This window comes from Arachis stenosperma, chromosome 3 (genome assembly GCF_014773155.1).
Source record: "Arachis stenosperma cultivar V10309 chromosome 3, arast.V10309.gnm1.PFL2, whole genome shotgun sequence".
Taxonomy (NCBI): domain Eukaryota; kingdom Viridiplantae; phylum Streptophyta; class Magnoliopsida; order Fabales; family Fabaceae; genus Arachis; species Arachis stenosperma.
The window spans coordinates 1,335,476-1,349,766 of NC_080379.1; the positions used below are offsets into that span (position 1 = coordinate 1,335,476).

Consider the following 14,291-nt stretch of genomic DNA (forward strand, 5'->3'; position numbering starts at 1 on the left):
GCTTCTAATCCCATGTTTTGGTCAAAGCCCAACTTAACTGTTAACTCAGCTGACAGCTTGAATCTGTGTCTCCACTCTCAACTTCACTTCACTCACTTCCCCGGCGAAACCCGAAAACAACTCCGTTTGGTGTCGTACACTCCTCAAACGACAATGCCTAGCCATGAACGACTCGTCGTTTTGCTCTCCCTCACTACTCTACTTCTCTTCTCCTCCTTCACTCTCACTTCAACGAAGAAATCCGCTCAAAACGACAATACCGCCAACGAAAACGACGACGAGGATCTCAGCTTCCTGGAGGAACCAGACGAAGCTGCCACCACCGCACACTACCACGCCGACTCCAACTTACCAGATCCCAACGGCGACGACGAGGACCTCGAACTCGACGAAGACGACAACGATTACGGCGACTTCTCCTCTTACTCCCCCTCGCACTTCGAGGCAGAACAACCGCCGTGGGATGTGGACGACAAAGACGTCGTCGTATTGAAGGAACGGAACTTCACGACCGTAATTGAGAACAACCAATACGTGATGGTGGAATTCTACGCGCCATGGTGCGGACATTGCCAAGCGTTGGCGCCGGAGTACGCCGCTGCCGCCACGGAGCTGAAGAACTACGGCGTCGTCCTGGCAAAGATTGACGCCACGGCGGAGCAAGAAGTGGCGCACGAGTACGACGTTCAGGGCTTTCCCTCCATCTTCTTCTTCGTCGATGGAGAGCACAAGCCTTACACTGGCCACAGGACAAAGTAAATTTACTTTCCTAACCTTCTGTCTCTCAATTTTTCCTTCGATTTCAATTACTTGTTTATTTTTATTGATTTTAATGTAATTAGATATTCAGTTAATTTTTTGCATTGTTTTTATGTGTGCTTTCATATGCTCCTACTACATTTTTTGCAAACTAATGCTTTTGCTGATATAAGTGGTTTAGGCAAAATAATGAACTGATAAAGTCACAGTTTTACAAGTTTTACCGAGAGGTTTATGTTTGTATATGATAGTTTGGTATTAATTTGTATGTTAATGCCACTTTGTGATTCTTAAGTTGGAAATGATTTTGTTTGTTTCAATTCAGGGATGGTATTGTGACTTGGGTTAAGAAGAAGATAGGGCCTGGGGTGTACAACATTAGTACGGCGGATGATGCCGAACGCATATTGACGTCTGAGAATAAAGTTGTCTTGGCCTTCCTCACCACTCTAGTTGTAAGTGTTTGGATTTCTTGAATTTGGTCATATATCCGTTTTACCATATAGCAAGTTGGTTACTTGGTTGCCTTTTTATCCTTGTTTAAAAGTAGGGGCTGGGAAATGGAAGTAGAATTTGTTTCATTTTTTCAATTTCTATGTCCATTTCAAGATAACTTGATGAAATTGTAGTCTCATTCCTCAGACTACATATTAATTTATCCATCTAGGTGTCTGGAGATGTTTACTAGATGAGTAAAGAATAGGTGTATGTTCCCGGTATATGTTTATGTCTATAACATTAAATTAAATAGAATATGTAAAAAAGTGAACCCCCTTTTTTTGTGGGGGGCTCCCAAAAGAATATTAATAGTTCAATAATATTCGAATGGTTACATTAAATGGTTGAAAGATCAAAAAATCTCGTCTTGGAAAGTTCAAGGGTGGGAATAGTCAAATAGTTAAATGAAAATACTCCGCTGCATTTCCTAATCAAATCAATGGATTTATCATTTTGTTTGTTATTATATGCATGCAGGGTTCTGAGAGTGAGGAGCTAGCTGCTGCATCCAAACTTGAGGATAATGTCAATTTTTATCAAACTGTGGTTCCTGATGTTGCAAAGCTTTTCCATATTGACCCAGAAGCTAAACGCCCTGCTTTGGTGTTGGTTAAGAGGGAGGATGAGAAGCTCAGCTATTTTGGTGCGCTTTCTTTCTTGTCCTTCTCTTTTAACTGTCCCTTGATGAAAACCAGAGAGTCATTCCGAGTTCTTTTCACCTTGCCTCTCAGATGGCAAATTCGTAAAAGCGGAAATAGCAGACTTTGTAGCCATCAACAAGCTTGCCTTGGTTACAACTTTCTCAAAAGAAACTGCCCCATTAATCTTTGAAAGTAAAATCAAGAAACAGGTAATTATTTGTGTCCGCATCTTTTTATATTTGTTAAAGTAGGAAGCAACGTTCTTTTAAAGGACTATTTTCTAACTCTATTGTGTGTTGTAGTTGTTGCTGTTTGTGACTAAGAAAAATTCAGATAAGTTTTTTCCAATTTTCGGAGAAGCAGCAAAACTTTTCAAGGGGAAGGTATAGTTTCTCACAGGTTATTACTTAATACTCTGTTATGGCATTCTTCAGATGGAGTCTAGACAGATTTCTATATTCTTTTTAGTTAACGAAATAATTTTTTTTTATCTACACTAGTCTGAACTAGTCTTAAATTTTACGAATACTCTGTGGGTATATAGGAACTAACACTAATCACCTTGTCCTTATTCGTAAAATTATCACAGTTCTGGCATTTTATGTTTGATACTACTAAGTACTGGGAGCTTAATGTGTTGTCTACTGATATCTCAAAATTGATCTTTCTTTCTTTCATCATGCATTTTGTTCATATAATCTCATGATAATATTGAAGAAATAATAAATTCTAATTTCTCACATATAATAATAAATTTATAATTTATTCATCTGCCATTCCCTTCAAAAGAATCTTTGAGCTATATATTTCTAATGTTCAATTATCTGTTGCAGCTGGTCTTTGTTCATGTGGACATGGACGATGTAGATGCTGGAAAGCCTGTAGCAAGCTTCTTTGGCATCACAGGAAAAGGTCCCAAAGTAATGGAACCACCACCCTTTCTTCGTTTTATCCAAGTATGTCAGAATGAAACTCATCGTATCTTGCATAGGTACTTGCATATATTGGAAATAATGATGGGAGAAAATTTTTATATGATGGTGAGGTGACTGTTGACAATATTAAGGTACGCTTCTTTCTACTTGTCAGGGGCTCTGTTCATTTTGTTATCATGTTAATGAATGTGCATGAATGCTATCTTCTATCTTAGTTATGTTTGAAATCTTGGTTGTGGCTGAAAATTCCATGTATGCTTTTTTTCTTAGGCATTTGGTGAAGATTTTCTTCATGACAAGTTAAAACCTTTTCTCAAGTCAGATCCAGTTCCAGAAACTGTGAGTTATTTTCATTTTCCATAAATGTTCTTTTGGCCTGGTATTTTAGCCACTGATCTAACATGTATGCTAACTTGGTAGAATGATGGTGACGTAAAAATTGTTGTCGGGGATAACTTCGATGACATTGTCTTGGATGAGTCAAAGGATGTTCTCCTTGAGGTACAATAATACTTGTTCCATAGCTTGCAAGAGTCATTTTCTACTTTTGTTGGTAAATATAGATCATATTAACAAGTTGTCGTTGTAATATTAGCTTTATGCTCCTTGGTGTGGCCACTGCCAAGCACTGGAACCAACATACAATAAACTTGCAAAGCATCTACGTGGTATTGATTCTATTGTGATAGCCAAGATGGATGGTTCAACAAACGAGCATCCCAGGATAAAGGTAACTCAGATTTAAAGTATATGTTGGTATCATATTGTTTGTACTGTTGCAATTATATCAATTAAAACAACATATTCTCCAACCGATAGTATAGTTTGAATATTGAATTAAGCATTACAATGGAAGCCATTATAACAATTCTTTCAATGAATTCTTGTGTACTGAATGAATTATATTTACTTTGCAGACTGACGGATTCCCCACAATTCTCTTCTTCCCAGCAGGAAAAAAGAGTTCTGACCCTGTATGTGCATACGAAATGAGAGCACATATTTATGTCTATTCAGCTTTGCTGGATCTGCATGATATTTTTCGTTAAATGATCTTAAATATTTTTCAACTGATCGTGCCTGCAGATTACTGTCGATGTGGACCGTACGGTGGCAGCATTTTATAAGTTCCTGAGGAAACATGCATCAATCCCATTCAAGCTCAAGAAACCAACCTCAACTTCTAAAGCAGGTTCTGGTGTCAAGGATGAACTATGAGGAGTAGAATGGCATTTCTATTTATAGTTACTTAGAGAGATGATAGCATAGTTACACAAATTGCAGGAGGAATGGAAAAGAATGCTAGAGAATTCAGAACTAAGAGGTAACGTGTATTTGGGGTGAGAATTTATTTATTTATTAATTTATAGATTGAAAGAACCTTGAAATCTTAGTATATAATATGTTCACTTAAAAGGGGTACAAGAATAAATTGTGCATGTGTTGTAAGGATCTACTTGGATGCACTTGTTCTATTTTTCTTTTCTATGCTGCATAAGCGAACTAAGACGACAAATGGAACCTTGTGGTGTAAGTCTTCATCTATTCCATCAAACAAATCAAATATATATATGTTGGTCACAAGTAATTTGGTGAAAGTGGGTTAACAGTTAACTTTTTATTCGAGTTCTACTAAAATGAATTGTTGTTCAACTCTTGCGTATATAAGGCAATTATGTTTTCTCGGTATATTAATTTTATTTATATTATTCAAAACAAGACAAGATACTAATTTTAAATGCATTTTTGAGATGTTGAAATCTAAAAGTAAAGTACTTTTTTTCTAACTTGTAATTTTAAAAATAATTTGTTCATTATGTATTTATTACTAGAATTAAAATAAAAGAACTGAATTAGCAAAATGAGGTTTGTAATTACCTTTACTAATTACTAGATATTGAATTGTTACTGCTTTTACCAAAATAAAGAGTCACCCTCTGAATTAATAGAAACAGAATTCGCATAATTACAAGTTTGATTTACTAGCTGAAAGTGGGAGCATGGCCAATTGAATACTACTACAATGCCATAATTACAAGTTTGATTTACTAGCTGAAAGTATATGTACTAGTAGTTGCCATCTTGTACCTGTAATATTTTAATACTATGATAATTTCTAGGATAAATTTGAGTATAATTCCTCATCTAAGAAACTTCGTTATAAAATTCCGCAAAAGCATATTAACTCGGAATGCTATCAAACAAGGCTTCACAAACTATCTTCCACTTTTTTCATCATCGTCTTTTTCTAATTCCAAGGCCCAAGCACAACGTTTAGGTGCTCCATTTTCCGGGATTGGTCGATCATCTATACTACTCATCAAGTTGCACCGTATACATAGATTCATGCATTCTCCAATAAAGTTACTTAACTTCGTCACATAATCTTCCCAAGCAGCAATTGCAGCCACAATTCCTGTTCAGTCAAAGTAAATGCCTCCATTTTCTTCCAAAGGCATACTCCCAAAAACCTTCAATACCAAATCTTCATCATTCAAAAGTACAGACTTCAGACAGTTGATTTTCTCCTTGTCCTTATCTGAAAGTTTTAGCACGTTCGTGTGCACATTCAATGCCTTGGTCTTTAAGGCAGATCCTTGCCAACAATAGAAATGGATGACCTGGTTGGCAGAAGGACTCAGAGTCAGTAGTTGCCAAAAAGTCTCCACAATAAATTACATGAAATCAGCTATGCATAAACAACTGTAGTAAATGAGGTTAGTGAAAAATAAAGAACTATATTTTAGTTCAAAAAAACAAAACATGTTAGTTCTATTTTAATAAAAATGCAGAAAGCACTAGTTGATGTAAAGTATTCTCTCTGTAAATCAAATTGCATGAATTTCCTGCATTGATGAACGGCCAGACTTTGAATAAACTGATAGGTTTCTTTCTTCTCCCTTTGTAATCATCATCTCTTTTTCTTAATAAATTCCTTCTTTTATTAATAAATGAATAAATCTACCAAAAGGATTCTTATAAATACCTGAAGTGCATGCAAAATATTGACAAATTCATGGTCTAACAACTCATCTCCTCTTACTAACTGCACTGGCTTCACCAGTAATTCAGATACATCTGAGTCACAGGCACCGTCTTCAGATATAGAAATGCCATATCCAAGACTATGAAGCCTGGCCCAACATATATTAAAACCAAACTGGTCATTGGAAGCTTGATCCTGCGAAAAACAATACATATCACAGGATGCAGGCAGAGGAAGATACGATGCAGCCATGTCCTTATGTAATAGGTGTTGTGAAAGGAGAGAAACAAGCTTCACATCCTCATCATGGGAACCATCACGAGTGAACCATAAAGTAAGCGTTAGTCTTTCTCCATCAGTTATCTGTCAATGAAAAATAACACATAACAAAGAATAAAGAATAATATCCATCTTGAATAGTCGGAGTTGTTCAATCATTCAAAATTCTGCATTTTATTGCTCCTCCTTCTCCTTAGCCGTCGAATAACGTACATTGCTTTGTCATATTGATGTGAATTCAAACAGTATCCATGGGACTGCATCCTGTCAACAAGATCAATAGCATAGTCCTTTTTATCTATCGAAAGAAGGAGACATTTGAGGAGCTTGTTACAAATTCTTGGCCTCAACATGAAACTTTTTTCTAGGGTGTAGAGGAATATGTTTACTGCATCATCCAGCTTCCCTTCCTCACAGAGAATATCAATCAAATGTACACAACTTGTAGGATTGATATTAATATTGAACTCACCAAGAACAGAAAATATAGCTAATGCTTCATCTACCTTTTTTGCCATACAGAACCCAGTAATTAGAATTGTGTATGGAGCTAAATTAAAATCTCTACATTTGAAGTCCATTTCCAGTAAGCCTCGAATTACTTCTTTTACATTTCCTCTGATAAAATGGTTCTCCAACACGTTGATTGAATCATTATCCCACTTCGGAAGGCTTTTCAGATATTCAAAGTAAAGATTGAAGGCCATCGAGACCTTCCCCTTTTTGTTTAACCAGCTCATATGGGCATTAGAATTTGATAATCCAGGTTGACAACCATGCTTCAACATATGTTCACGGATCTTAAAGGCGTCATCTTCTCTGTTAGCCCTATAAAGTCCATCAACAAGTGTCCCATAAGTAATAGAATCAGGTGAGATCCCCTTTAGTTGCAGCTCCTTGAAAAGCTTGATAGCAGCGTTGATATTACCAGTTTTGCAAAAACCATTGATTAAAATGTTGTATGTGATAATGTTAGGCACAACCCCACTCCCAGCAAGTTGTTTGAGAAGCTTGTAAGCATTCAAAACTTCACCAGCCTCACACATTTGCTCCACCTTTTTCTGGAGACTAACACTATCAAAAACCCTGTCAGAACCCTGAGAAAGCCGGAAAAACAAAGATGGGCTTCTCCCAATCTCCATCTCGTGCAGTAAAAGGTGTGCTTCCTCAATTCTGCGAGCCTTGCAAAGGCCATGCATCAGAGCACTGAAGGTCACAACTGAAGGGAGACATCCAAGTTTTTCCATCTGATTAAATATCTCCCGTGCCTCTCCAACCATTCCATTCCTACACATGCCACAGATGAGAATGGTGTAGGTGTAAGCATTATGAAACTGTTCGTCCTTGGAAACCTCAAGCTGAAGAGATCTAGCTTGGTCCAAACGACCTATGTCACAAAAACCTTTGATTAATGCATTGTAACAATAGGCGTCTGGTACTAAACCCATCCCAATCATCTCATCTAACATCTTTGCAGCTTCACCAACCCTACCCTCTTCGGACAAACCACGTATCATGATAGCATATAAAGTAACATCCGGCACAATTCCCCTCTTAAACATCTTGGTGTACCATACATATGCCTCACTATATCTCTTGGCGTGAATGAAGCTATTTATCAGAGAACAGTAACTCTGCAGATTAAGAGCAAAACCATCTATCCTCAACAAAGACAGCAAAGAAAGCGCTTCATCTGTCCTCCCGTTCTTGCAAAACCCATCAATCAAGACATTATAACAGCGCAAAGTAGGCAAGCACCCATTTTCTTTCATAGTGTTAAACAACCTAAACGCCTCATCAACCTTCTTCCACTGACAGAGGCCATAAATAATAGCCGTATACGTCTTAACATCAGGCAGCACACCTCTCTTGCTCATATCATCGAGCATCTCGAGGGCAGCATTGAAGTTTCCAATCTTACAGAATCCACCAATCAAGAGAGTGTACGTGTGGTCATCTGGCAAAGAATTAGACCTAAGCATAACATTATAGAGCGAAAAAGCCAACACAAACAAGTCTTTCTTGAGCACAACCTTCAAGATAGTGTTATAGGCGTGAGCATCAGGCTCACAATCGAACTCAGACATTCTATCAAAACACTGAATGGCTTCTTCAGCAAGACCCATATAGGAATAGGTCCTTATGAGGGCTCTAACAGATTCAGAACTTATGAAAATCCCAGATTTCTTCAGAAGCTGGAGCGCGTCCCAGTAAAGGGAGCACCACTCCTTAGTGGCGAGAGTGCAACTTACCTCGTTACGGGAATGCTGATCCACGAGGCTCTCGAACTTGAGCGCGACCCACACGCAGAAACGGAGGGGGAGTCGGCGGTTACGATTAGGGAGATCTCGCGTGACGACGACGGCGTCTGCGGCAGCGGAAGAGTGGTGCTGCGATCGGCGAGGGAGGAACCTTGTGAGCAGTCCGGAAGCATTGTGGAAATGGACTCGTTTCCACAACAGCATAGAGGGATCGGGGTGATGATGGTGGCAGCGGGGCGCTATCTTGTGGCGTTTGGGGAAGAGGGCAACAGGTGAGACCTAAAAACAGAGTAAAGAGTAATAAACTTATAAGTTATAACGAATATCAGAGAGGCTTTTTCAAGTCTCTTTTTGGGGGGGCCGATAGATGAAAATGTCCATAAGACTAATTTAATATTACTAACCACTCAAACATGAAGAGATTATTCCTACCAAGTCATTATAAAAAAGAATTTTTTTTTTTTGTGCCAATGAAGATAACTAGTTACCTACAAGTGTACAACTACCATAAACTTCATAAAAGATAATAAATTTTAGATAGTAGGTAAGAGATTTTAAATTCAAATTATATTGCTAGTTTATTCTAAGAAAAATAATTTTACAATAAACTGCTATGAAACTGCTTGATTTTGTTAATTGTATAAGTGTAGTAGTCAATTCTTAATTGCGTGCGTACTGAAAGCTCCCAAATAAAGAAAAGGCTTAGGCTCCTTTTGGGTATAGCATATTCCAGGCATATTCTTAGCATATCAATCAATCACTATTTATATTTACCATTGAAAACACGTCAATCATTTTAATAATATAGAGTAGACCCACACCAACTAATATGAATCATGCCACAGCCACACAACTGGTTTCTGTAAAACCACATGCACAATAACCGTATGATTTGGCCAAACATGCACCTTCCCCTGCTTAATCTTTTTGTAGCATTATTCCAATAAATCATAAAAGTGTAGCTACTATAAGTACAGATGATAAAGAGCATAGGAAAAAGCACAATTCCAATATAATTTTCAGATGGCTTCCCCGAGTAATTAACGAGTATTGTGTGTGCCAAACACTTTGGATACAAACAATTAACAAGAACTATATATTTCAATTGTACAACTCAAAGATGAAGAACATGTTCCTATTATCAACTACCTTTAGAGATCTTCTTTCCCTAATGACGATTTCACTGGAAACTTGTTTTTGACCCACTCCATGTCCTTCACATACTTGTAGCCCTACAAATTCACATCAAACACAAAGTTATTCGTCTTCTCATCCATGGAAAGCCACATATACAACATGATAATATAACCCTATAATACACAAATAGGCATAGCCTCTGCTATATATTTGAGTGTATCCAACATGTGTGGAATGTTAAAAAAGCAGCATTCAGCAACAAACATTTAAAGGGTGAGACTAAATTAACCACCAACAACACCATATCTGAACTCAACAATCAGCATTCAGCAACAAACATTACAGAACATTAACCAATAATCATACTAAAAGGGTGACACTAAATTATAAAACAGCAATTACAAAACACTATAAAAGAAGAACATTAGCATTAGCAATTACAGAAATTATAAAACAGCAACCAGCAACCAACAACCAGAAATTACAAAACAGCAATTACAAAGTTAAAAACATAACTGAAATTACAAAGAGCTTCTTGGCAGGTGAATTATTACTCACAGATACATTGTTATCAGCAACTGCTTCTTGATTAATACTTCCATCATGGCAAAGCTCCGATCACTCTGATTCTCAAAATAGCAAGAGCAATAGCAACAAGCAACAACATCAGATTCTGCAATCAATCATCCAAAAACTAAATCAAATCAATCGCATAGTAAATTAATTGCAAGAACCCTCCGTATGGAAAATCAAATTCGATCAAATACCACACAAATTAAAACAACCAACAAATAAGTGCACCCAAGCAGCTTGCAGAACAACGCACAAAAATCGAAGTACTATATGAAATGAGAGAGTACGGAACTCACAGGAGACGCAGTAGACAAGCCAGCCAAGCGCCAAAACATCTTGAATTCTCAGAGGAGGAGGAAGAAAGAATCGGATCTGGCAGGGCGCAGAAACCCTAGCGCCTCGGGTTACCAAATCGAATCAGGAACAGGGGAAACCCTAGAATCGGGAACAGGGGCGACAAGATGACGGTGCGCAGGACGAAGACGATGGAGGATGGACACCGAGCGAGGAAGAAGAGAGCGAAGTGCGAACAGGGGATTGAGAAGAAGAAAAACAATGTACCACAGTCCACGGAGCCACCACGGGAAGCTATATGAAGTGGGGCTGAGTAGAAGAAGAGAACGACGGACACCGATCTCGAAGAAGAAGCTGCGATTGGTGAGACTGAGAGTGAACAGGGGAGACTTGGAGCACGACCACAACGCAGCGAACGATGGCAGTTTCTCACTCCCTACAGCGGTGGCCCTTGAGCACAATGGACGGCGGCGGCGCTGAGTCTCTCCTTACGGCGGTGGCGGAGGCTATAACCTAGGGTTGAGAGTTGAGAGAGGAGAGAGTCTGAGGAATTGGGGAAATCAGAAATGGCTTGAGGAGGAGGATGATTTCTTGATCCCTAGGCAGGGAACCTTAAACGACGACGTTTCATTAGAACCGGCCGGATCCCGATTTGATCTGACCGGCCGGTTTTTGGCCAGTTCAACGATTGAAAATTTTTTTGAAGAGAACAGGTTTTGACAATGAATCGAATCGTATTAGAGCCCGATTTACGGTTGGACCGGTTCAATCGGTCAATTCGATCCGATTTTCAGAACTTTGATGCTGCATAATGTCACGGTAAATTTTTAGAAGGTTAGATTTAACAATATTTGTATAGTTTTCTGGAGTATTTGAGAATACTCTAGATGGTTCCGGAACATTCTAGAATGTTCTAGAAGGTCCCGAAATACCCTAGAAGGTTCTAGAATACTTTAGAAGATCATAGAATATTCTAGAAGAGTGTGGATTGATATAAAAGTATGAAGAGTTGTATGAAACAATCTAGAAGTATTTAGAAAGTAGTGGTAGGATAGATATTTATAAAGAAGGTTCTAGATGATTAATCTAGACCATTGCTTAGATTTAATCCTAACCATCCATTGAGGAGGTGGATGGCTATAAATAGGAGGTAAGAGTTAGTGTGGGTGTGTGAATCATTTGTAACCAACACTTGAGTAATAAAGTGTTCTTTCCACCAAAGCTTTCTTTCTCTTGTGTTCTCTTGTGTTCTTAGAAGGGCCTTGTAGATTTCTCAGTAGCACCCATGGATGATTTTAAAATAGTCATCGGGCTCGATTTGCAAAGGAAGGTAAATATAATACCTATGCCATACTACGACGTAGTATGTGTCATGGAGAAAGGGTCTCCATGCATGGTCCCTACAGTATCTAAAGTTGGAGGGCCACCGATACTCTCTGCTATGCAACTCAAAAAAGGGTTCAAGAAGGGAGAGATTACATATTTGGCTCTATTACAAGAGGAGCCAACATCTGAAAGAGAAGACGTTTCTCCCAAAATCAAGGAACTCCTTGAAGAAAATAAGGATGTGATGCCTCCCGAGTTGCCAAAACAACTACCACCTAGGAGGAAGGTGGACCACAAGATCGAATTGGAGTCAGGAGCAAAGCCGCCCGCCTCAACACCTTATAGGATGGCACCGCCAGAACTTGAGGAGTTGAAGAAGCAACTCAAGGATTTGCTAGATGCTGGATTCATCAGTCCATCGAAGGCACCTTATGGCGCACCAGTCTTGTTCCAAAAGAAGCATGATGGTTCATTGAGACTATGCATCGACTATCGAGCACTTAACAAGGTAACCATCAAGAACAAATACTCCATTCCTTTGATAGCCGATTTGTTTGATCAACTTGGTAGAGCCAAGTGGTTCTCAAAGCTAGATTTGAGGTCAGGATATCACCAAGTGAGAATTGCCGATGGTGATGAGCCTAAGACCACGTGTGTCACGAGGTATGGATCGTATGAGTGGTTGGTGATGCCTTTTGGCTTGACCAACGCTCCTGCGATCCATACCTCGTGACACACGTGGTCTTAGGCTCATCACCATCGGCAATTCTCACTTGGTGATATCCTGACCTCAAATCTAGCTTTGAGAACCACTTGGCTCTACCAAGTTGATCAAACAAATCGGCTATCAAAGGAATGGGGTATTTGTTCTTGATGGTTACCTTGTTAAGTGCTCGATAGTCGATGCATAGTCTCAATGAACCATCATGCTTCTTTTGGAACAAGACTGGTGCGCCATAAGGTGCCTTCGATGGACGGATGAATCCAGCATCTAGCAAATCCTTGAGTTGCTTCTTCAACTCCTCAAGTTCTGGCGGTGCCATCCTATAAGGTGTTGAGGCGGGCGGCTTTGCTCCTGACTCCAATTCGATCTTGTGGTCCACCTTCCTCCTAGGTGGTAGTTGTTTTGGCAACTCGGGAGGCATCACATCCTTATTTTCTTCAAGGAGTTCCTTGATTTTGGGAGGAACGTCTTCTCTTTCAGATGTTGGCTCCTCTTGTAATAGAGCCAAATATGTAATCTCTCCCTTCTTGAACCCTTTTTTGAGTTGCATAGCAGAGAGTATCGGTGGCCCTCCAACTTTAGATACTGTAGGGACCATGCATGGAGACCCTTTCTCCATGACACATACTACGTCGTAGTATGGCATAGGTATTATATTTACCTTCCTTTGCAAATCGAGCCCGATGACTATTTTAAAATCATCCATGGGTGCTACTGAGAAATCTACAAGGCCCTTCCAAGAACCAAGAGTCATCTCAACCCCTTTTGCTACTCCCTTAAGGGGTTCACCCTTGGTGTTGCCTCTTTGCTTCATCAGGCGTGATGAAGTTGTGTGTAGCACCAGTGTCGATCATAGCCATGACAGATTTTTCATTGATAAAGGCTTTGACATACATCAAGCCTTTCTTTTCTGCAGTGCTTGCCTCTTTGCTCTTCACAGCATTTATGTGTTGGATAGATCCAACACACTCAGTTACTTGAGTTTTAGCTTCTCGTTCCTCGGCGATAGATGCCAAAATCCCTAGCTTGGGACAATCCTTCATTTGGTGTGGTCCCTTGCACACGAAGCATCCTCCTTTGGGCACGAAAGCCTTCTTCTTTTCTTCGTACTCTTTCTTTGAAGAGTATTTTCCTTCCTTCTTGGTTGAAAAACTCTTTCCCTTGTCTCCCCCACCTTTAGCAGAACTAGGTTTGGAGGAAGACTTGGATTTAGAGTCTCCCCTATGATACTCAGTGAGTGATTCGGCCACCACGATGGCCTCATCGACATCCTTAACATTCCTTCTTTGTAGTTCTTGCTTTACCCAAGGTTGGAGTCCATCAATGAAGAAGAACAATGCATCCTCTGATGCTAAGTTGGGGATTTGAAGCGTGAGAGTAGTGAACTCCTTTACGTAGTCGCTAATCGTACTCTTGTGCTTCAACTCCCTCAACTTCTTCCTTGCTTCATAAACCACATTTTCAGGGAAGAATTGTCTTTTCAACTCCCTTTTGAAATCTTCCCATGTGGTTATGTTGCAAGTACCCTTCTCCATATCTACGCACTTTCTCCTCCACCACAAAGTAGCATTATCAGAAAGGTAGAGAGCTACAGTGCGTACCTTTATTGCTTCTTCGACCACCCCTTGGCCTTCGAAGTACCTCTCCATTTGCCATAGGAAGTTCTCCACCTCGCGAGCGTCCCTTACGCCCTTGAACTCCTTTGGCTTGGGGAGATCAATCTTGGTCGTCTCCCTTATAATGGTTGGTCGAGATTTCGCCTCCTCGAACCAAACTCGAACTTCCTCAAATAGCTTCAAGGAATTTTCAAGCTTCTCTTCGATTTGGAGCATGCTTTCTTTGAAAGCATCTAGTTCTCCTAACACGTGAGCCTCGAGG

General features: G+C 39.5%; 3 protein-coding genes across 6 annotated transcripts; 1 reads left to right on the forward strand and 2 right to left on the reverse strand.

Moving 5' to 3' along the window:
* The first annotated feature begins 68 nt into the window (after nucleotides 1–68).
* LOC130969487 (protein disulfide isomerase-like 1-4) lies at nucleotides 69–4,265 on the forward strand. The gene is made up of 12 exons (XM_057895226.1): nucleotides 69–755; nucleotides 1,085–1,214; nucleotides 1,735–1,900; nucleotides 1,989–2,107; nucleotides 2,201–2,281; nucleotides 2,732–2,818; nucleotides 2,890–2,964; nucleotides 3,104–3,172; nucleotides 3,254–3,334; nucleotides 3,429–3,563; nucleotides 3,751–3,807; nucleotides 3,920–4,265. The coding sequence occupies exons 1-12, from the start codon at nucleotides 154–156 to the stop codon at nucleotides 4,049–4,051; spliced, it is 1,734 nt and encodes a 577-aa protein (XP_057751209.1). The 5' UTR covers nucleotides 69–153; the 3' UTR covers nucleotides 4,052–4,265.
* A 480-nt stretch (nucleotides 4,266–4,745) lies between these two features.
* LOC130969488 (pentatricopeptide repeat-containing protein At1g79540-like) lies at nucleotides 4,746–10,984 on the reverse strand. Of its 4 annotated transcripts, none has more exons than XM_057895228.1 (5): nucleotides 10,366–10,984; nucleotides 10,055–10,119; nucleotides 9,509–9,591; nucleotides 5,820–8,638; nucleotides 4,746–5,454 (listed from the first exon to the last, which is right to left on the reverse strand). In XM_057895228.1, exon 4 carries the CDS (start codon nucleotides 8,561–8,563, stop codon nucleotides 6,254–6,256), a length of 2,310 nt encoding a protein of 769 aa, XP_057751211.1. In that variant the 5' UTR covers nucleotides 8,564–8,638; nucleotides 9,509–9,591; nucleotides 10,055–10,119; nucleotides 10,366–10,984; the 3' UTR covers nucleotides 4,746–5,454; nucleotides 5,820–6,253. The 4 variants fall into 4 exon arrangements, with proteins under 4 accessions (XP_057751211.1, XP_057751213.1, XP_057751210.1 ...); XM_057895230.1 differs by having other exon boundaries at nucleotides 10,013–10,119; XM_057895227.1 differs by having other exon boundaries at nucleotides 10,055–10,169.
* On the reverse strand, nucleotides 5,254–6,071 carry LOC130969063 (uncharacterized). The gene is made up of 2 exons (XM_057894636.1): nucleotides 5,820–6,071; nucleotides 5,254–5,454 (listed from the first exon to the last, which is right to left on the reverse strand). Exons 1-2 carry the CDS (start codon nucleotides 6,069–6,071, stop codon nucleotides 5,254–5,256), a joined length of 453 nt encoding a protein of 150 aa, XP_057750619.1.
* Nucleotides 10,985–14,291: the final 3,307 nt, after the last annotated feature.